At 49.3% G+C, this 19,183-nt stretch overlaps 1 protein-coding gene across 1 annotated transcript in view; it reads right to left on the bottom strand.

Annotated features, from left to right (window-relative positions):
* Positions 1–19,183, bottom strand: part of LOC135891978 (bromodomain-containing protein 4-like) — a gene marked incomplete at its 5' end in the record, with an annotated part of 84,241 nt that overhangs the window by 16,466 nt on the left and 48,592 nt on the right. Inside the window, 6 exons of the mRNA XM_065419659.1 lie at positions 443–573; positions 848–1,007; positions 1,271–1,383; positions 4,115–4,618; positions 17,137–17,431; positions 17,739–17,791. Of these exons, the coding sequence (XP_065275731.1) occupies positions 443–573; positions 848–1,007; positions 1,271–1,383; positions 4,115–4,618; positions 17,137–17,431; positions 17,739–17,791 (1,256 nt within the window). The remainder of the gene's footprint in view (positions 1–442; positions 574–847; positions 1,008–1,270; positions 1,384–4,114; positions 4,619–17,136; positions 17,432–17,738; positions 17,792–19,183) is intronic.

Below are 19,183 nucleotides of genomic sequence, written 5' to 3'. Positions count from 1 at the left end.
TTCAGCCGGTATTTTATTTTGCATCCAGAATATTGAGTACTAATCCCCATAGCTCAGAAACCATTGCAGGGCACAGCATCAGGGAGAGAGCACTAAAACTAGTTTACTCTGGTGAGCCTCACCCTGGCGTGAAGGGACAGGTCTGCTCAATCTGGGATAAGACATGAGGCCAAGTCCACTTCGAGGCACCCCAACCTGTGTCCTAAGCAGAAGAGGATGGGGGACCTAGCTGAGTAGATCAAACCGTTAGAGAAGGGCCAACTTTGGCCTAGAATTTTTAAGAGCTTTACACTGAGTTCAGCCTCTCCTAGTAGCTTAGAGTTCCTGTGCCCCATTCGCACAAAGAATATAGACCAAATGCTGGAGGGTAGGCAGGTCAGACCAGGTCACTAAACAACCCCTTCCCCCAAACCGACTGCATCCAGGTGTGGTGAACTGTTACCTTTTTAGGGGCGACGGGTGTTTTCAGTTCCTGTTTTTGTCTGTCTTTGTCCTGTACTCCAGGTGGCGGCACATTCTGCTCAGGGGGTCTGATTACAGGCCGCCCACCCTCCATTGGTTTCATTTCTGTTCCTGAAACACACACACACACACACCACAGTAAGGGCAAAAGACCAATCCTGCAGGCTGCCAGGGTGTCTGAGTTTCCTAGAGCATTTAGGGAGTGATCCTGTCCCTTCCTTCCCCACTGTCGAGGGAAGGCCAATAGACTGAGGTGTAGACTCTCAGGCTTTCACCATGATGAGCAGTCCATTTCTCCATCTCAGCCTTCAAAGGGAAACAGACTAGCTCATGTTACACCCAAAATACACATTTCAACACTAACAGCACAGGGGCTCCAACTCACTTTGCTGGATATGTGCAGGGGGTTTGATGCTCTCTGGGTGCTTGGGAGGTTCCTGTCGCAACGTGGGGCTGAATGTTTCGTTTCGGATGACTGGTGAATGCATCTTCTCTTCCTTTGCCGCCATGGGCTGGGATTGTACGACAGAGGGTGCTCTCAGCTCCTGCCATGTTAGCACATTGAGATGGGTCAGTCACTATCCAAACACCTTCCTTGATGTAAGTCCATCCCACATCCACAGAGCCAGTAACATCCTGAACAATCCACCACGAGGGTCCCACAATGGGGCTGGCCTAGCCTCTAATGCATGCTCATGGAGTGTGCACCATTGTGAGCATGTGCCCAAGCTACCCACACAGGTTGGGAACCCTGTGCTTTGAGAGCAGGCCCTTTGGGACCCCACATTCAGGCTATGCCTTCCTTTACCTGTTTTTTCGGCTGGATATTTTGCTGAGGTGGTGACTGGTGGCCCAGACCCTGGAACTGGGGCATCTGTGGGGAATGCATCATGAGAGGGGAAGGCGCTTCCCTCAAGTGACCTGGAACAATTCAGCACCAGTCAGTTAACCTGTCATCACTATCGCTTATCCAAACATTAACCAAGGTGAGAACTCGTCCTTGAGTCAGATCGAGCAGCACGCAGGTTGAGTTTAACCCAGGCACACCTTACAAATATAGGGAGACTCTACACCAGTTTGGCAGTTTCTGTAGTCTAGTCCTACCCCTCAGTACTTCCAGGTGTCACATGGGCTGCACTGCTACACAGCATGCACTAATTTAGAAGCAACTTTAGGACTCTGTCACTCAGATCAGCACACAAACAGCCATACACTTAATTGCATCTATTTATTGTTCTCCATAAGCCTGCCAGACTTGCATGGAGTGGTATTCAGATAGGGGGAACCTCCCACCAGCCTTCTTACTGTCCGGTGTCAGGCCAGTGCCATGGTTGTCACAGGCACATTCACAATGCACAAGGGCTGTAGGGGACTGGGCAGTGGCAAGTGAAAAGGATTTTGTTGGATTGCCCTTTGGATTTGGCCATGAAGCCTATGGACTTCATTCTGAGGAATGGAAAAACTCCATCCAAAACACATTCATATTTTAAAGAATTTGTAAGCTCCCCTGTGCAATTTCTTCCACTGAATCACTGAACATTTGAGAATCACTGAACATTTACTATTTTAAAACTCTCCCCTTACATTTCTATGCCCCCAGTCTCTCTCAAGACCTCTGTTCAGGAATCACACATGCACTTTAGGGCACAGAGAACTGAGGGAGCACCTGGGGACATCCATTTCATTTGCTGTTCACTGAAATTTATAAGGGAAGTGAGCTTTCCTTTTTCAAGCTCTGGTTGGACTCAGCCAACACACTAAGGCACTAGAGAGGTGCTCAGCAGATTGTCTTATGGGTGGGGGGCAACTGAATTTCACTTGTCTGCCCTCTATTGTTATATCTCCCTGGCTTGTAACAGCTCACAGAAATCCTATATGATGATTTATGGCAGGAATGGAAGAATCCTGCATTCATTTGAAACTACAGGTGGAGGGGGGGAGAGAAGAGAGGGTGGGTGGGGGCATTGAAAGAGGCAGGATGTAGTAATTCCAATTAGAATTTAACCAAGGCACCATGGACAAACACCCCTAACTAGAGATCTTTAATGAACCAAAGTGAGCCTCAGTTTTACATTTAATTGGAAAGACAGGACTCCAGCAGCACCCTGCTGGGGGCACCAGCCTGGTGCTAAAGAGAACCACCTCCTGAATCGCTAAATGACCTGTAACACTTTTTGCAATGCCTGGGTTTTTCTTGGAGGCCTCTCCTCTCCCATCGAAATCCTGCTCAACCCATTGACATCTGAGAAGGTCACAGCCCAAAGTATGATGGCTGAAGGCCACTGACACATTCCTCTTATTTCTCCTACACACAGTTCAATGTTTAGCATAGGAGGAAAAAATAGCACTCCACCCAACAGCCAGGGGTCATTACATAACATATCTAAAACAACACAAAGGTAAGGAGAAGCAAAAAGAATTCATGCTAAATATTTAAGACAGAGAAAAATAGATTTGTCCTTCACACAAAAAATGAATACCCTTCTTTCTGTGCACTATTATCCTATAACAAAGCTTGTTAGAGATTGTAGAGAAAATATTCTTGATCAAGGGCACTATGAGGGAGACTAGGCTACACCATTATCAGCTCAAATAATCTTACAAGGGTTTAAAACATGCCCATAGCTAGGAGGGACAAGGCCCTGTCTATGTCTCAGGGACCAGTCTGAGCACTTCGCTTGAGACTTCCACTCGCCCAAGCTGGGTAGAACCACTCACGCAGTCATAGGCACTTTATGTCCTTTTCAGCTGTGCCTCCACTGGAGCATACTCCTGAAGGGCTGTCATTACGGCAGGGAAAGCACTTTGGGAAGGGTGCTTGCCATCTGCTCACGTGCTGGGGGCTAGCATACATGTCTATGTTTAGTGTTGTAATGCTAGCTTGGCTATTCTGGAGATGCTGGCTCTTTCCAGAGTTTGACTGTCACCAGATTCTAACTATTTGTATTTTAACTTCTAATAAACTACTCAAGGGGACAACTTAAAGTGCTTGGCTAGTAAACAATACTTAACAGCCGTCCTCCTGAACTTCAGTTTATCTCCTTTTACCGGATACTACGCTGGCAGTCATGCACTTTCAATCCTTTCATGGGGAACGTCACAACACGCCTGCCAACAGCACGAGAACTTTAAATCCAAACAGAATCAGGAAGCCTGATCTGCTCCTGGGGAGGTGGTGATTTATGCTATTACTATGATATCACAAACCAAATGTCCTGCCAAAGGGAGCAAACAAGCCCCTTTTCTAGATGGAGCTCGCCAACTGTACCCTGATTTCAGGACAGCTAGACTTCTGGGCTGAAATGGGACGGGATGAATCTTAACAGGGCACAGCACTGCCAATTAGAATCTGTTTCCTAACTTTGAGCCCTACAACAGTTGGTTCCCCCATGGATTGGGATTTAAGCTCCCAGGAGAAAAGCTTAGAGTCCTCAATAGGCTATCAAGTTATCAAGGAATTCCTCCGAGACTAAGTACGTTAATTGATGACCTGTCTGTGCTCTAAGCCCGATGCCAACTCACCACCAGTATTCGCAAAGCTCAGAAGATTGTGGAACAATCATATTCCAACCAGGCATCCACCGCCCTTAATTTGTTACGAATTTTAGCTGCCCTGATGTTAAGAACTCCGAGGGGAAATTTCAGCACTCACCCGTTGAGTAGGGGTCGGGCTTATGGTGCCGTGGTGACGGGTGGTGCTGGATGACTTGCTGAGGTTTAGCTGGCTGCGGGAGTGGATGCTGCTGTGGAGCTGGCTGAGGCGGAGGGATATGAGGAGGGAACTGCATGGGCTGCATGTGCATCGGCCTCTGCTGCTGCTGCTGTTGCACTGAGGGATGAGCAGGAGGCTGAAGGGGGGGCTGAGGCTGCGACTGGACCTTCACTGAAGGGAGGAGAGGAGTCTGCGGCTGCACTTTCTGCAGCTGTTGAAGGTAGAGCTGCATCTGGCTGGTGCTCAGAGGCAGGCTGTGATGAGGCGTGGGAGGCTCCTCATCCTCCAGGAGGACCTGGGGAGGCTGAGGCAAAGGCGGCTGGGGGAGCATGGGCTGCTGGCTTATGGCTGGTGACGCTGCTGGAGGACGCGAAGGCTTAGGGGGTAGTGCTGCGGCTCGATTACTGGGTCTCGATGGCTGCTGAGGCAGAGCGTTGTGCAAAGCTGGGGAAGAAGAGCAGGAATACATGGCATCACATACAACAGAAGAAAGAGAGCACAACTCCCCACAGCAAAACTGCACAAGTTGTTCTGCTTATTAGACCGCCCATGCCAAACAGAGGAAAAGATGTGCCATTATATCACACAGAATACCCGTGGAATATAAATAAGATCCCATGGCATCTAACCCCGTTTCTTAATCACGTGACCATACGTCCTTCTCTAACACATCAAGTTATCCCCAGACTTGCACAGCCTGGGACCATGTGGTGCCAACTAGGGAACCCAGGGCTGTAGAAAAAACAATGACTTACTGTAACCATGTTTCTTTGAGATGTGACGCAGATGCGTATTCCACTTAGGTGTGTATGTGTGCTCAGAGCACTGGAGATGGAGAAATTTGCCTAGCAGTACCCGTAGAGGGGCAGTGCTCATGCCTCATGGCTATATGAGGCAGCACCACCCCAACCATCCCTCATTGAATGCCCAGACATGAGAGACTGACGCAAAGTGGACAGACAGTGGGTCGTAGAATACACACCTGCATCACATCTTGAAAAACCACAAGTACAGTAAGTAACCATTTCTTCTTCTTCAAGTAGATGCAGCTGTGTATTCTATTTTCCACTTAGGTGAATTACAAGGAGTACCACCCCCCTGGAGGTGGGGCTCAGAGTCTACCTAAACAAGGATTGCAGGGCAGCTCTACCAAAGCTTGCTTCTGCCCTGGAAGATGTGGTGATGGCGTAATGGTTCGTGAATGTATGTATCAATGATCACGTAGCAGCCCTGGAAATGTCCAATATGGAAAGATTACTAAGGAACACTCTGGACAATGCTTGCGTCCTTGTACAATGAGCTTACACGCACTGAGGAGTGTAGCCAAGGCTATTTCATGTGCTGTCAATGCAGGATGTTACCCATTTGGAGATCTGTGACGAGACCAGTTGACCCTTCATGCAATCTGCATATGGCACAAACAAATGAAGTGAGGCACAAACCAGTTTAGTTCTGTCCAGATAAAAAGGCTAGATATTGCCTGACATCTAAGATATGGAAATGCAGGTCCTCCAGAGATGAATGCGGTTTAGTAAAAAACTCCAGTAAATACATCACCTGGTTCCAATGAAACAGAAACCACTTTAGACAAAAACGTGGGGTGTGGTTGTAAAGTTACCTTGTCTTTGGAGGACTGTATACAAGGAGGTTCTGCCATTGGAGCTTGCAACTCTCACAGTCTCCTTGCTGATCTTATTGCTAACAGGAAAGCGGTTTTCTGACACAAGAGCAAAAAGGGACAAGATAATAGGGGCTACAATGGATGACCCATCAGAGTTGCCAGGACTGTGTTTAGGTCCGACAAGGGAACCGACTCTCATAATGGAAGATATAGACAAAGAAGCCCTCATAAGAATCTCATTACCATGGCACTGGAGAAGACTGATTTTCCCTGAACAGGGGGATGAAGTGCCGGTATTGCTGCCAGATGCGCTTTCAATGGACTAAGCCAGTGGTCTTCAACCTATTTACCATTGTGGGCCACATATGCAGGTCTGTGTGTGTTATGTGGGCTGCACCCACACAATATATATATATATATATTTTTTTTGTGATAAAGGCTAGGTCCACACTACCCGCCCGATTCAGCGGGTAGAGATCGATCTTCTGGGATTGATTTATCGTGTCCCATCTGGACGTGATAAATCGATCCCAGAAGCGCTCCCCCGTCGACTGCGGAACTCCTGCTCACCGAGAGGAGGAAGCGCTGTCGAAGGGGGAGCTTGCCTGCGCCGCGTGGACCCGCAGTAAGTAAACTTAGTTCGATCTAGGAAACGTCGACTTCAGCTACGCTATTCTCGTAGCTGAAGTTGCGTTTCCTAGATCGATCCCCCGCCCCAGTGTGGACCAGCCCAAAGTTCCTCCTCTACCTTGGTGGGTCCTGCACTTATTGGCGGATTTGCTCGCTTCACAGATTCACCCTGTGGGTCAGGAAACAGTCCAGAGACCTTCCCCTCTGGTAGAAGCTATAGTCCAGGTCAATTCCTCCTGTGTTTGATCAGGAGTTGGGAGGTATGGGGGGAAACCAGGGCCCGCCCTCTACTCCGGGTTCCAGCCCAGGGCCCTGTGGACTGCAGCTGTTTAGAGTGCCTCCTGGTACAGTTGCACGACACCTACAACTCCCTGGGCTACTTCCCCGTGGCCTCCTCCCAACACCTTCTTTGTCCTCACCACCGGACCTTCCTCCTGATGTCTGATAACGCTTGTACTTCTCAGTCCTCCAGCAGTATGCCTACTCACTCTCAGCTTCTTGCACACCTCTTGCTCCCAGTTCCTCAAACACACTTCCTCTCCTCTGGCTCCCTGGCTCCCCCTGGCTTGACTGGAGTGAGCCCTTTTATAGCATCAGAGGAGCCTTAATTAGAGTCAGGTGCTTAACTGCCTCACCTGACCTCTTAGCAGGTTAATTGGAGTCAGGTGGTCTATTAGCCTGGAGCAGCCCCTGCTCTGGTCACTCAGGGAACAGAAAACTACTTATCCAGTGGCCAGTATATCTCCCTTCTGCTACTCTGCTGTTCCCAACTGGTCTGGGTCTATCACAATATATATAACCTGTATGGCCCTGAGGATGTCACATGGGCTGCAACTGTGTGCTGATTGGGGCAGGAGTGGCCCACGGGTTGAGAACCACTGGACTAAGTGCAAGCCCCCACGTCTAAAGGTGTAGCAGGTACTCCTAGATGTCGTGGGGAGAAGTCAGTTTCGATTGGATTCCACGAGCTAATGACCATACCAAAAAAGGTTTACATTTTGCTGAGTAGGCCATTCTGGTAGAGGACTTTCTACTGTTGAGCAGCACTTGTTCGATAGCCACTGAACACTGCTCTTCCTCCTCATTCAGGCATGCAGAAGCCATGCCGTGAGATGCAGAGAGCTGAGCACGTGATGCAAGATGTGTCCGTGATTCTGATTTAGCAGGTTGTGATGGAGAGGAAGCCTCATGGGAGGCTGAATTGTCAGCATAAGAAAGTCAGAGAAGCAGCTTTGTCTTGGCCACAATGTGGCACCAAGAATGATCTTGGCCTGAGCCACCTTGAGCTAGAGAATGACCTGAGGAGGATCAGGACCACAGTGAGTTTGGACAGGGAGGCTTGACTGAGGCCCGGTTGAGAGCAGAACAGACGACATTTCCTCTTGTCCCTTGTAGTGAACAGGTCGATCATTGGGATGCCCCAAGCTGTGAAGATAACCCAGAGGACACTTGTTTTCAGGGACCATTTGTGTCTTAGGGAAAAATACTTGCTGAGATAGTCTGAAAGTTATTTTGAACCCCAGGCAAGTGAATGACTATCGGAGTAACATTCTTCTCGATGCAGAACTGCCACAGCCTGATTGCCTCTAGGCAGAGCAATCTGGAGCATGCTCCCCCTTGTTTGTTTACATAACACATCGCGGTGATATTGTCAGTAAGTATGCGAATCACCGAGTCTCTGATATGTTGCCAAAAAGAGTGACATGCATTTTAGATGGCCCAAAGCTCCAGCAAGTTGATATGGAGTGAGGCTTCCTGTGCCGATCACAGTCTCTGTACTTTCAATGACCCCAGGTGCACCCTCCAATCCATCAGGGAGGCTTTGGTAACAACCGGACTTGGTTGGCGAGGGATGGACAAAGAGAACGCCTTGGCAAACATTCTGTGGACACATCCACCACTACAAAGAGTCTACGACTAGTGGAGGCAGATGAACCAGTCTGTTTAGAGAATAAAGAGTAGGATGCAAGACTGTCCTGAGCCACATTTAAAGGGGATGGAGGTATAACTTTGCAAACTGGACCACCTGTGTGCAAGCAGACACGTGGCTCAAATCTCAGGCATGGTCTAACTGTCATGGAAGGCTGAGATTTCAGACTGAAGCAAAGATGGCGAATTATCTGAAAACGGTCAGTCAGCAGAAATGCTCCTGATGTCGTGGAATATAACAGGGCCCCAAGTAACTCAATATTCTGAGTGGGAGCCAAGGTTGACTTTCTGGTGTTTAGGGTGAGACCCAGACAGTCAGGCAACCGCAGTGTGGTACTGATATGAGCAAGAACTTCCTCTCTGGATCTGCCCCATAGTAACTACTTGTTAAGATACAGGAAGATGTGAATTACATTCTTCCTGAGATATGCCAGAACAATTGTGCATTTAGTAAAAACCCTGGGGGCAGAAGAGAGGCCAAATGAAGCACCGTGTACTGAAACTGGCATTCTGCCATGATGAACTGAAGGAATTTTCTGTGACTTGGTATAATTGCACTCCTGGGGGAATTCTGTGCCAAAAATTTACAAATTCTGCACTAAAAAAGAGAAAGTTACTCATCTTGTGCAGTAATGTAGGTTCTTTGAGATGTGTCCCCCTATGGATGCACCACTCTAGGTGTTCGGGCACCCCTGCACTCATAATCAGAGATTTATGGTAGCAGTGCCTGGCAGGATCACACATGCACAGTCCCCGTCTTGCGCTGCTTCAGGTGGTTAATTAGCGCTGTGCGATAAACTCCCCCTCAGTTCCTTCTCTACTGCAGAGCCTAGCAATAACTCTGAAGTAGTTATTGCAACGTTACTGCACAAGGGAGTAACTTTCTCTTCAAGTGATGTCCCTGGGTGATTTCAGAGCAGTACCCTTCGGAAGGCTTCGGAGTTGAAGTCGTAGCAGACGAAAGCACAGTGAGTCCAAACAGGGCATTGGAGGTTGCCTGTTGTTCTAAAGTGTAATGTTGAGTAAATGTATGGGCTGACACCTAGGTTGTGGTCTTACAGATTTCCGCAACAGGGACACTGTTAAGAAACGCTACAGAGGTCGATAAGGCTCTGGTGGAATGCGTGTGAATCCCCATAGGGCAGTGGTGGGCAACCTTTGGCCCGTCAGGGCTATCTGCTGTCAGGCCGTGCGACAGTTTGTTTACATTGCCCGTCCACAGGCACAGCCGCCCGCAGCTCCCAGTGGCTGCGGGAAGCAGCAGTCAGCATGTCCTTGTGGCCTGTGCCACTTCCCGGAGCTCCCATTGGCCGGGAACAGTGAACCGCGGCGATTGGGAGCTGCAGGTGGCCGTGCCTGTGGATGGTCAGTGTAAACAAACCATCTCGTGGCCCGCCAGCGGATTACCCTGATGGGCCGTTTGTGGCCCACTACTGCCGTAGGGGGTTGTTGACCACATTGGGAGTAACAGTTTTATGCAATCTGAAATCCATTTGGAGAGACTCTGTGTAGATATGGCGTTCCCTTTGGATCGTTCAGTGATTGAGACAAACCGTTTCCGAGACTTACAGAATGCTTTTGTTCTGTCTAAGTAGAAAGCAATTGCCCTGTGTACACCCAGGGTACATAGTGTGGATTGTTGTCTATCCTGGCGGGGTTTAGGATAGAATGTCAGAAGGTAGATAGGCTGGTTGAGGTGAAAAGATGAGGCAATCTTGGGCAAAAACTTAGGATTTGATCTCAAAAACTTTATCTTTGAAAAAGACTGTCTGGCAGATCTGCCAAAAGAGAACCCAATTCTCCCACCCATCTGGCAGATGTAATGGCAATGAGGAACACTACTTTCATAAAAAGATGTAACAAAGAGCATGTCGCCATGGGTTCAAATGGAGGGCCAGTTAGGACTTGGAGGATAGGTTGAGTCCCATGGTGGGGTAGGTTCTCTCACTTCAGGATAGAAATTGCTGAGGCCTCTGAGGAATCTTTTGGTGAGTGGGTGAGCAAATATGGAGAATTCATCTACTTTGCTGTGGAACGCTGTGATAGCAGAGAGCTGCACTTAACTGAGCTCATGGAGAGGCCTGACTTCTCAATATTCCAATAGTCCAATATTCAGGGTAAAGAGGCTGACACAGCCGGAATTCATTTTTGTTGGCACATGCCTCAAATTGTTTCCATTGGTGGAGGCAGTTGGTGTGGCTGGTTGTTCTGTGACTGTGTTTTGTACTTCATTGGAACACATTATTTCAGGTTGCTTGAGCCATGGAGTAGCCACGCTTTGAGATGGAGTCTTTGGGGATCTGGATGAAGAACGTGACCTGCATCCTGAGATAGGAGACGAGGCAGAAGCGGAAGCATCCATGGTGGGCATACTGATAATTTGAGACGGTAAGGATACCAAGTTTGGCAAGGCCACATGGGGGCTATTAGAATTACCCTGGAGTTGTCCTGCCTGATCTTGTGGATCACCAAGGCCAAAAGGGAGGTTGGGGGAAACGCATAAAGGAGAGGAGTGTTCCACTTCATGAGGAAGGCATCGCCCAGAGAGTGGCGACTGAGCCTCCCCCCAGAGCAGAACTGTGGGCATTTGGTGTTTTGTGTGGCTGCGAACAGGTCTATTGTCAGGAATCCCCAATGTTTGAAGATGTCCCAGAGCATGCGTGTTGAGTTTCCACTTGTGGTCCTGGGAGAAATTCCTGCTTAATGGATCTGCCGTGGTGTTCTGGAAGCCATGTAGGCATGTTCTGGCGGGGACTTGTGGGCTGATTTGTACTGTAGCAATCAGGTTGGTCAATGTGAGGAATCGCTGTTGTGGTAGAGAGGTCATCGCCTCGAGAGAGTTGAGGAAGACTCCAATGAACTCTATTTGTTGCACGGGTATTAGTGTGGACTTTTGGCATTTATTTAGGGCAGGGGTGGGCAAACTTTTTGGCCCGAGGGCCACATCTGGGTGGGGAAATTGCATGCAGGGCCAAGAATGTAGGGCTGGGGTTGGGTTGTGGAAGGGAGTGCGGGGTATGGGACGGGGTGCAGTGTGCAGGAAGGGACTCAGGGCAAGGGGTTGGGGCAGAGGAGGGGTGTGGGGTGTATGACGGGGCTCAGGGAAGGGGGTTGGGGTGCAGGAGCGGGGGCACAGTGCAGGAAGGGGCTCTGGGCAGGGGGCTGGGGTGCAGGAGGGGTGCGGCAGGGGGCTCAGGGCAGGGAGTTGGGGTGCAAGAGGGGTTCAGGTGCGCTTGACAGCCCTAGTGGAAAAGGTTTTTTGGGGGGGAGGGGCTGAGGGGTGGGATTGTAAGGGAGTTGGGGAACCTTCCCCATGCAGATCCTGGCTGACCCCAAGCCTCTCCCATTCAGTCAGGCACATCTGCCCCTGTCCCCGCACCTCGCATCCCCAGGGGTCTCTACAGCCTCCTTCCCCATCCCCATGTGTCCCTGCAGTCCCCCTCCCCCATCCCATCTCAATGCTGTCACCCCACTAGCTCCTGAGCCCGCACCCCAGTCTGCCCCCCCCACTAGCCATTCTGAACCCATGTCTGTTACCCCCCAGCAGCCCCATGTGCCCCACTCTGTTCTAACCTGGCTCCATGGGCACGGTGCTGTGATGAACTTCTACTCCTGGGGGAATTCTGCAGCACTAGGCACGCACAGAATTCCCCCAACACAGAAAATACGTTCTGCCCCAAAAGTGCTGCAATTCTGCCTTCTGCCCACCAGAGGCCGCTGTGGCACCAGAACAGCCAGCTGCGTTCATGCTGCTGGTTCTTCTGGCGCCACAGTGGACTCTGGTTGGCGAAAGGCAGAACTGCAGCACTTCTGGGGCAAAAATGTAATTTCTGCTGAAAAAAAATTCTGCGGGACACATGAATTCTGCATGTCCGTAGATGCACAGAATTCCCCAGGAGTAAATAATTGCCATGTGAAAGTAGGTGTCCTGAAGCTCCAGAGCATGCAGGGAAGACAGTCTATAGAGTGACCATTCAGAACCCCATGTACCTGATGTATTTGTTGAGGCCTTACTCCTACTCCCAGTACTTCCTGGTATCCAAAGCAGAAGCTGTGCCCCGTGTTCCAGTGGAACCTTCTCCACTGCTCCCAAAGGCAGCAGAGAGTAGACCTCCTCGAGGAGCAGTATCTCATGAGAGGGGTCCCTGAAGAGGGACAGGGAGGGAGGGTTGGGAGGTGGTGTAGAGAGGAACTGGAAGGCATAACCCAATCTGACGGTACTTAGGACCCCGCTGTCAGTAGTGATTGAACCCCAATCACTGTGAAAGAGGGCCAGCCTGTCCCCAAAAGAGGGAGATGAGGAGGAAGGAGCAATGACTAGGACAGTGCTCTGGAGCAAGGAGTCAAATGGGCACTTGGAAAGGCACCAGGGAAAGGTGTGGGGACTGGCCAAACCCCAAGCCCAACAGCTTCCTCCTGTGGGATCTATCCCTCTTTCTGGTGTAATCCTGTGCCTCAGGGCATGTCTACACTTACCTCTGGAGAGATCGATCCAGAGGGGGTCGATTTATCGCGTCTAGTGAAGATGCGATAAATCGACCGCCGAGCGCTCTCCCGTCGACTCCGGTACTCCACCAGAGCGAGAAGCGTAGGCGGAGTCGACGGGGGAGCATCAGCAGTCGACCTACCGCAGTGAAGACAATGTAAGTAGATGTAAGTACGTTGACTTCAGCTATGTTATTCATGTAACTGAAGTTGCGTAACTTAGACCGATCCCCCCCAATGTAGACCAGGCCTCAGAGGAGGGAAAGGCTGGCCAAATGTGCACTGCAGACAATACTGCTGCCGCTGGATGCCACAGTGGCGCCTCTGCAGCCTGAAGGACTGCAGGGTAGTCCTGGAATTCTTAAAGGACCGCAGCGTCTCCTCAGTTTTGTCTGAGAACAGTGTTCAGCCGTCGAAGGCCAAAGAAAGCCAGGAACCCCATCTCATGGTGACCACATAGGCCACGCACCCTGGCCGAGGTGTTCATGATATCGAGTGTGGATTACAAAAGGCATCTTAGCCACCAAGCAGCCCTCAGTGACAAATACCAGAAATTCCTCGTGACATAGCTGTCCAGTTAACAAAACTGTACTTGGACAGCAAGGCTTGCTGATTGGCAATTCACATCTGTAAGGAAAAGGTGGTGTAAATCTTCCTGCCCATGAAGTCCAATCGTTTAGAATCCCTAATCTTTAGGGGTGAACTTAAACCTGCCCTGCTGGGCTCTGTTGTTCACCGCAGTTACAACTATTGAATTTGGGGCCAGATGGGAGTTAAACCCCTCAAATCCCAGCATGGGAATGAAATAGTGCTTTTCTATGTGCTTAGCTATAGGTGGTGTCAAAGCCAGAGTGCTCCAGAGGGCCTTAGCCAGTTCAAGGAGCACACTGCTGATAGAGAGGGTGACTCTCCCAGGGGCACAGAGCTGTAAAATGTCCATCAATTTGTGGGGGGTTCTCTTAAAAAAAAAAAAAAAAAAAAAAAAACTCTGCTTGGATACCAAGAAAAGCAGCTACATACTGCAAAAGGACTTGGTACACCTTAAAATCAAGGACCGAAGGGGAAGATGAGCCATGCAGCACAGCATCATCTGGAGATGAAGATGAGGCCCTTAACTGAGCCAAAGCCGGATCTTGTTCCAGGGATGACGGACCCAGATGGAACAACTCTGGACGCGCCACAGGGAGGACTGCCAGTGCCTTGGCCTGCAGTGGATCGAGGGTCACCACCACAGACTGGCCAGCAATCTTGCCTTTGAGCAAGATGAAGAGTAGGACCTCTGCGACCGAGGAGTGTCCCACGGATTCCACTGACATGGATAAGGCACTGGTGGCCAACAGGTGCAGGGCCAGGGACCTCCGTCCTGAGCATGAGATGTGCGCCAATCCGGTTACATGTAACAGTCCATCAGTGGCCCTCAATGCTGGTCGGGCAATGGAGAGTGGGAGGATGACAACCCTGACTCAAAGGAGCCTCAGGATTCCGGAGATAAGGGCAGAGCCAAACCAGAGGGAGCAAGTAGATGTTTGACTCGTCTATTGTCCAGAATGAGGCAGGAAACAGAGCTGCCAATGGAAGCAATACCATTGGTACCAAGCATGCCAGTGCTTGAAGCAGTGTCAGTCCCAAAGTGAACAGTGGTACCAGAGTGTCTGATGGCACCGTCAAGAGTGGTTAAAGCCACCATGGAAACATCTGCTGTGCCGACTGCAGCAGTGCCGAGGAGGTTCCTGGTACCGGGGTCCCACGTACCAATCAGAGTACCAGCCCTATTTCCACAATTTGTGGAAGGGGAACATTGGGGCGCAGTGTCAACAGACCCAAGGATTCAGTGGCTTGTTCAATAGAAGGGGCTACAGTTGACAGAGACTTGGCAAAGTCCTGGACCAAAGGAGAGGTCAGGACTGAAAGGCAGAAGGAGGTCTGTAGCTAATTGGTATGCTGCCGACGCAGAAACAGTCGGTACTGGCATCTCCCTCATCAGTACCAGACTCAATGGATGTCCAGAGGCTGGAACCAAAGTCAACGGTAAAGGGTTTCTCACCTCCCTACTAGGTACCGGGGAACGGTTAGAAGCACCAGCTCCATGCTGTTCCATGCTTTTCCTGGGGGAGGTGGAAGAGCCACCACAAAACCTGGAGCAGTCCCTACTGGCGGATGTGATTGCAGAGCCATGGGCCATTATCTTTGAAAACTCATGGCGATCGGGGGAGGTCCCGGATGACTGGAAAAAGGCTAATGTAGTGCCCATCTTTAAAAAAAGGGAAGGAGGAGGATCCGGGGAACTACAGGCCAGTCAGCCTTACCTCAGTCCCTGGAAAAATCATGGAGCAGGTCCTCAAGGAATCAATTTTGAAGCACTTCAAGGAGAGGAAAGTGATCAGGAACAGTCAGCCTGGATTCACCAAGGGCAAGTCATGCCTGACAAACCTAATTGCCTTCTATGAAGAGATAACTGGCTCTGTGGATTAGGGGAAAACAGTGAACATGTTATTCCTTGACTTTAGCAAATCTTTTGACACGGTCTCCAACAGTATTCTTGCCAGCAAGTTAAAGAAGTATGGGCTGGATGAATGGACTATTAGGTGGATAGAAAGCTGGCTAGATTGTCGGACTCAACGGGTAGTGATCAATGGCTCCATGTCTAGTTGGCAGCTGGTATCAAGCAGAGTGCCCCAAGGGTCGGTCCTGGGGCCGGTTTTGTTCAATATCTTCATTAATGATCTGGAGGATGGCGTGGATTGCACCCTCAGCAAGTTTGCAGATGACACTAAATTGGGAGGAGTGGTAGATACGCTGGAGGGTAGGGATAGGATACTGAAGGACCCAGTCAAATTAGAGGATTGGGCCAAAAGAAATCTGATGAGGTTCAACAAGGACAAGTGCAGAGTCCTGCACTTAGTAAAGAAGAATCCCATGCACTGCTACAGATTAGGGACAGAGTGGCTAGGCAGCAGTTCTGCAGAAAAGGACCTAGGGGTTACGGTGGATGAGAAGCTGTATATGAGTCAACAGTGTGCCCTTGTTGCCAAGAAGGCTAACGGCATTTTGGGCTGTATAAGTAGGAGCATTGCCACCAGATCGAGGGACGTGATCATTCCCCTCTATTCGGCATTAGTGAGGCCTCATCTGGAGTACTATGTCGTTTTGGGCCCCACACAACAAGGAGGATGTGGAAAAACTGGAAAGAATCCAGCGGAGGGCAACAAAAATGATTAGGGGGCTGGAGCACATGCTTTATGAGGAGAGGCTGAGAGAGCTGGGATTATTTAGTCTCCAGAAGAGAAGAATGAGGAGGGATTTGATAGCTGCTTTCAACTACCTGAAAGGGGGTTCCAAAGAGATGGATCTAGACTGTTCTCAGTGGTACCAGATGACAGAACAAGGAGTAATGGTCTCAAGTTACAGTGGGGGAGGCTTAGGTTGGATCTTAGGAAAAACTTTTTCACTAGGAGGGTGAAGCAGCTCTGGAACGGGTTACCTAAGGAGGTGGTGGAATCTCCTTCCTTAGAGGATTTTAAGGTCAGGCTTGACAAAGCCTTGGCTGGGATGATTTAGTTGGGCATTAGGTCCTGCTTTGAGCAGGGGGTTGGACTAGATGACCTCCTGAGGTCCCTTCCAACCCTGATATTCTATGATTGGTCTTATGAGACCGTCTCCTCGGCAGTCAACAGGGAAGAGCCCCTATTGAAGTACCTGCTCCAGAATGTGAAGTGGCAGTGCTGTTGGAGCCCAAGGGCAACCTCTGACCCTCTGAGGGCCTTGGGACCAAAGCAGGCCGCATGGCCTGTTCGAGCAGGCGCTTCTTTAGGCGAAGGTCCCGAGCCACTTGAGTCAGTTTCTTAAAAACTGATCGGCAGATTGCGCAATGCTTCTTGACATGGGCCTTGCTACCGGGGATCGCTTCCCCACATGAAAGACAATGTTTAAACCCCAGGAGGGCATCACTGAGGAAACAGACTGGTAACACAAACTACTCTAACATTAAGAGTACTACTAACTATATACAAGAGAAAAAACTAAATTAGTTGAGAGGTTGAGACCACACAAAGCTCCGACTCCAGTCATGGGCGGTAAGAAGGAACTGAGGAAGGGTCAGGACAGCACTGCCTCATGTAGCCAGGACTATAACCAAAAGGTGCGAGTGCCACCCCTCTACAGGTACTGCTGGGCAAATTTCTCCTGTTCTGGTGTGCTGGGGAGACACACACCTACATGGAATACATGGCTGCATCTACTCCAAGAAGAAGAAAGGGCTACAGCTTTAGACACACAGCATTGCCCATTAAGTGCTTACCTGGAGGAGAGACTACTGCATGTTGGTTCAAGTGAGGAGGAGTGCTATGCTCAGGTTGCTGGGGGAGATGGGGTGGCATCTCTGGCTGAGGAAGATGCATGATGGGCTGGGTGAAATGTGTGATAGTGTCAAACATGTTCCCTGGGAGCGGATGCTCCATGATGGGGACCTGTGCAGGTACGAAAGGAGGGGGAGAAGACTTCATCGGAGGCGGTGCTTGTTGAGGGACAGGCTGTGGAGGCAGTGGTTGCATCTGCTGCTGCTGCTGCACCTGCTGATGGTGGTGGTGGTGATGCTAGGGAAGACAAAAACTCATGAGATCAGCAGAACACCACCTCATTTAAGTTTCCAGCCTTGTGTCATCTGGTATGCAGGGAGGCAGCTCAGAACAATTCCAGACATCAATAATGGAGGGACTGAGCCTGTGGTTGACTATAAGCTCCTGATCTAAAAGGGAGATCTAAATAAGAGTATTGTTTTAACAGCCTGTGTGCCCGGCCCAGCCCAACCTCTCTGATGATTCGGCGGTCAATGTATACTGAGGACGCTAATTCATAGGAATTCTCTCATGGCTCCAGGAGGGAGGCTTCTCCAAAACTCACCTTTTTTTGCTCTCTCCCAGAGTGCCCTTTCTTCTTCAATTTTGGTGCCATTTCTGTGGAGAAAGGAAGAAGGGATAATAAAAGGGTTAGCATCCACGTGCTGCTCTTCCAGGAATCACTGACACAAATATGGGAGCAACTAATATTACTGATCTCAGTTACAAGTACAACACTTAAATCACAGGAAGAGTAGCGAAGTTTTGGTGCTCACTGCAAACTGCTCTCTCTGAAGCACTCACGAAGAACACATTTTCAGACACAAAAACAGGCAGCTTTTCCCTGATTTTACCTTTGCAACTTACTACAGATTCCTGAGGAAAGAAATTCAGTTTCCTTGGCTACATCTTTGTTCCTTCACAAAACCAGGAAGGATCAGAACTTTCAAAACATTAACTACAATGATTTACAAAGAAATTTCTTCAAGACTTTGACCAACACTAATTCTTCGGCCACAGGCCTTTGGGACACCAAAGTGACAGATTATAAGAATTGGTTAGCCCTTGCCTATATTAGAGTTTCTTGGAAATCTCTCACCAGTGCAGTGCCACCGGTGGTAACCAAAGTGGGAGTTGGTGTGGATAGGACTCAGGGAGCTGCCAGAATTTGTGTCATGGTGTCTTCTATACCCATGCTGACCAGTGTTAGATAACGGTGGTAAAAATGCCAGTGATCTACTGAAAATACTTCCATTGCTACCATTGGTGGAGCTGGAATGATAGAAAAATCTTTCAAATAGCCTATTGGAGATACAACCTGACAGGGCTGCAGAGAGCTGGCTGTGAAGCAAGTGTTTTCACAGCTCATTAGTTAGCTCAAGAGCACTTATTTGAACATGACAATGTCAGTGATGGAGAAGAGAAAATAAATAGACAGCAGCCATGATAGAACAGATGCAACACAGAAAGCCATCCTTCCTCTCACACTGGAGAATTGTTAAGAGTTTGCATCCAAGGGCCTCTTGCTGTTTAAACAAGAAGAGGGCTTAAACTCACCGCTTTCTATCAGAGGTCATACTGGGAGTCAAACAGAAGAAACTTTCTTCTCCACCCTAAAACAAAACTGTCTGGGACTTTCAGCAGCTTTCACTACCAGTCAGCCTCTCTCCATTGGTGAAAATTTGTTATATATTAGAGCTTCCCAAGACTTCCTTTGCAGCTTACATCAGAGTTTATTAAATCAACAAAAATGAAAGGCACAATATTGACCATCTGGCTTAAATTTCCTCCCCTGGAGAATTCCAGCCAAACACCTGAATCAATTCCCTTGCTTGAACGTGTTCTACTTCATCATTATTTGGCACGCCCAGTGGTGTGGGGTTAAGACTCAAGCACTACCCCTGAACATGGGTTTAAAACAGCCTTGGCAAAATTCTAGTGGCCCATTCATGCCCCAGGTGTTTTTTTTTTTTTTAAATCGGTAAGTCAAGTATTCCTATTTTCACCACC

The sequence above is a fragment of the Emys orbicularis genome, chromosome 19, assembly GCF_028017835.1.
Source record: "Emys orbicularis isolate rEmyOrb1 chromosome 19, rEmyOrb1.hap1, whole genome shotgun sequence".
Lineage (NCBI taxonomy): Eukaryota > Metazoa > Chordata > Testudines > Emydidae > Emys > Emys orbicularis.
Note: the sequence above shows the minus strand (reverse complement) of the source record. Positions and strands in the feature narration are given on the sequence as shown.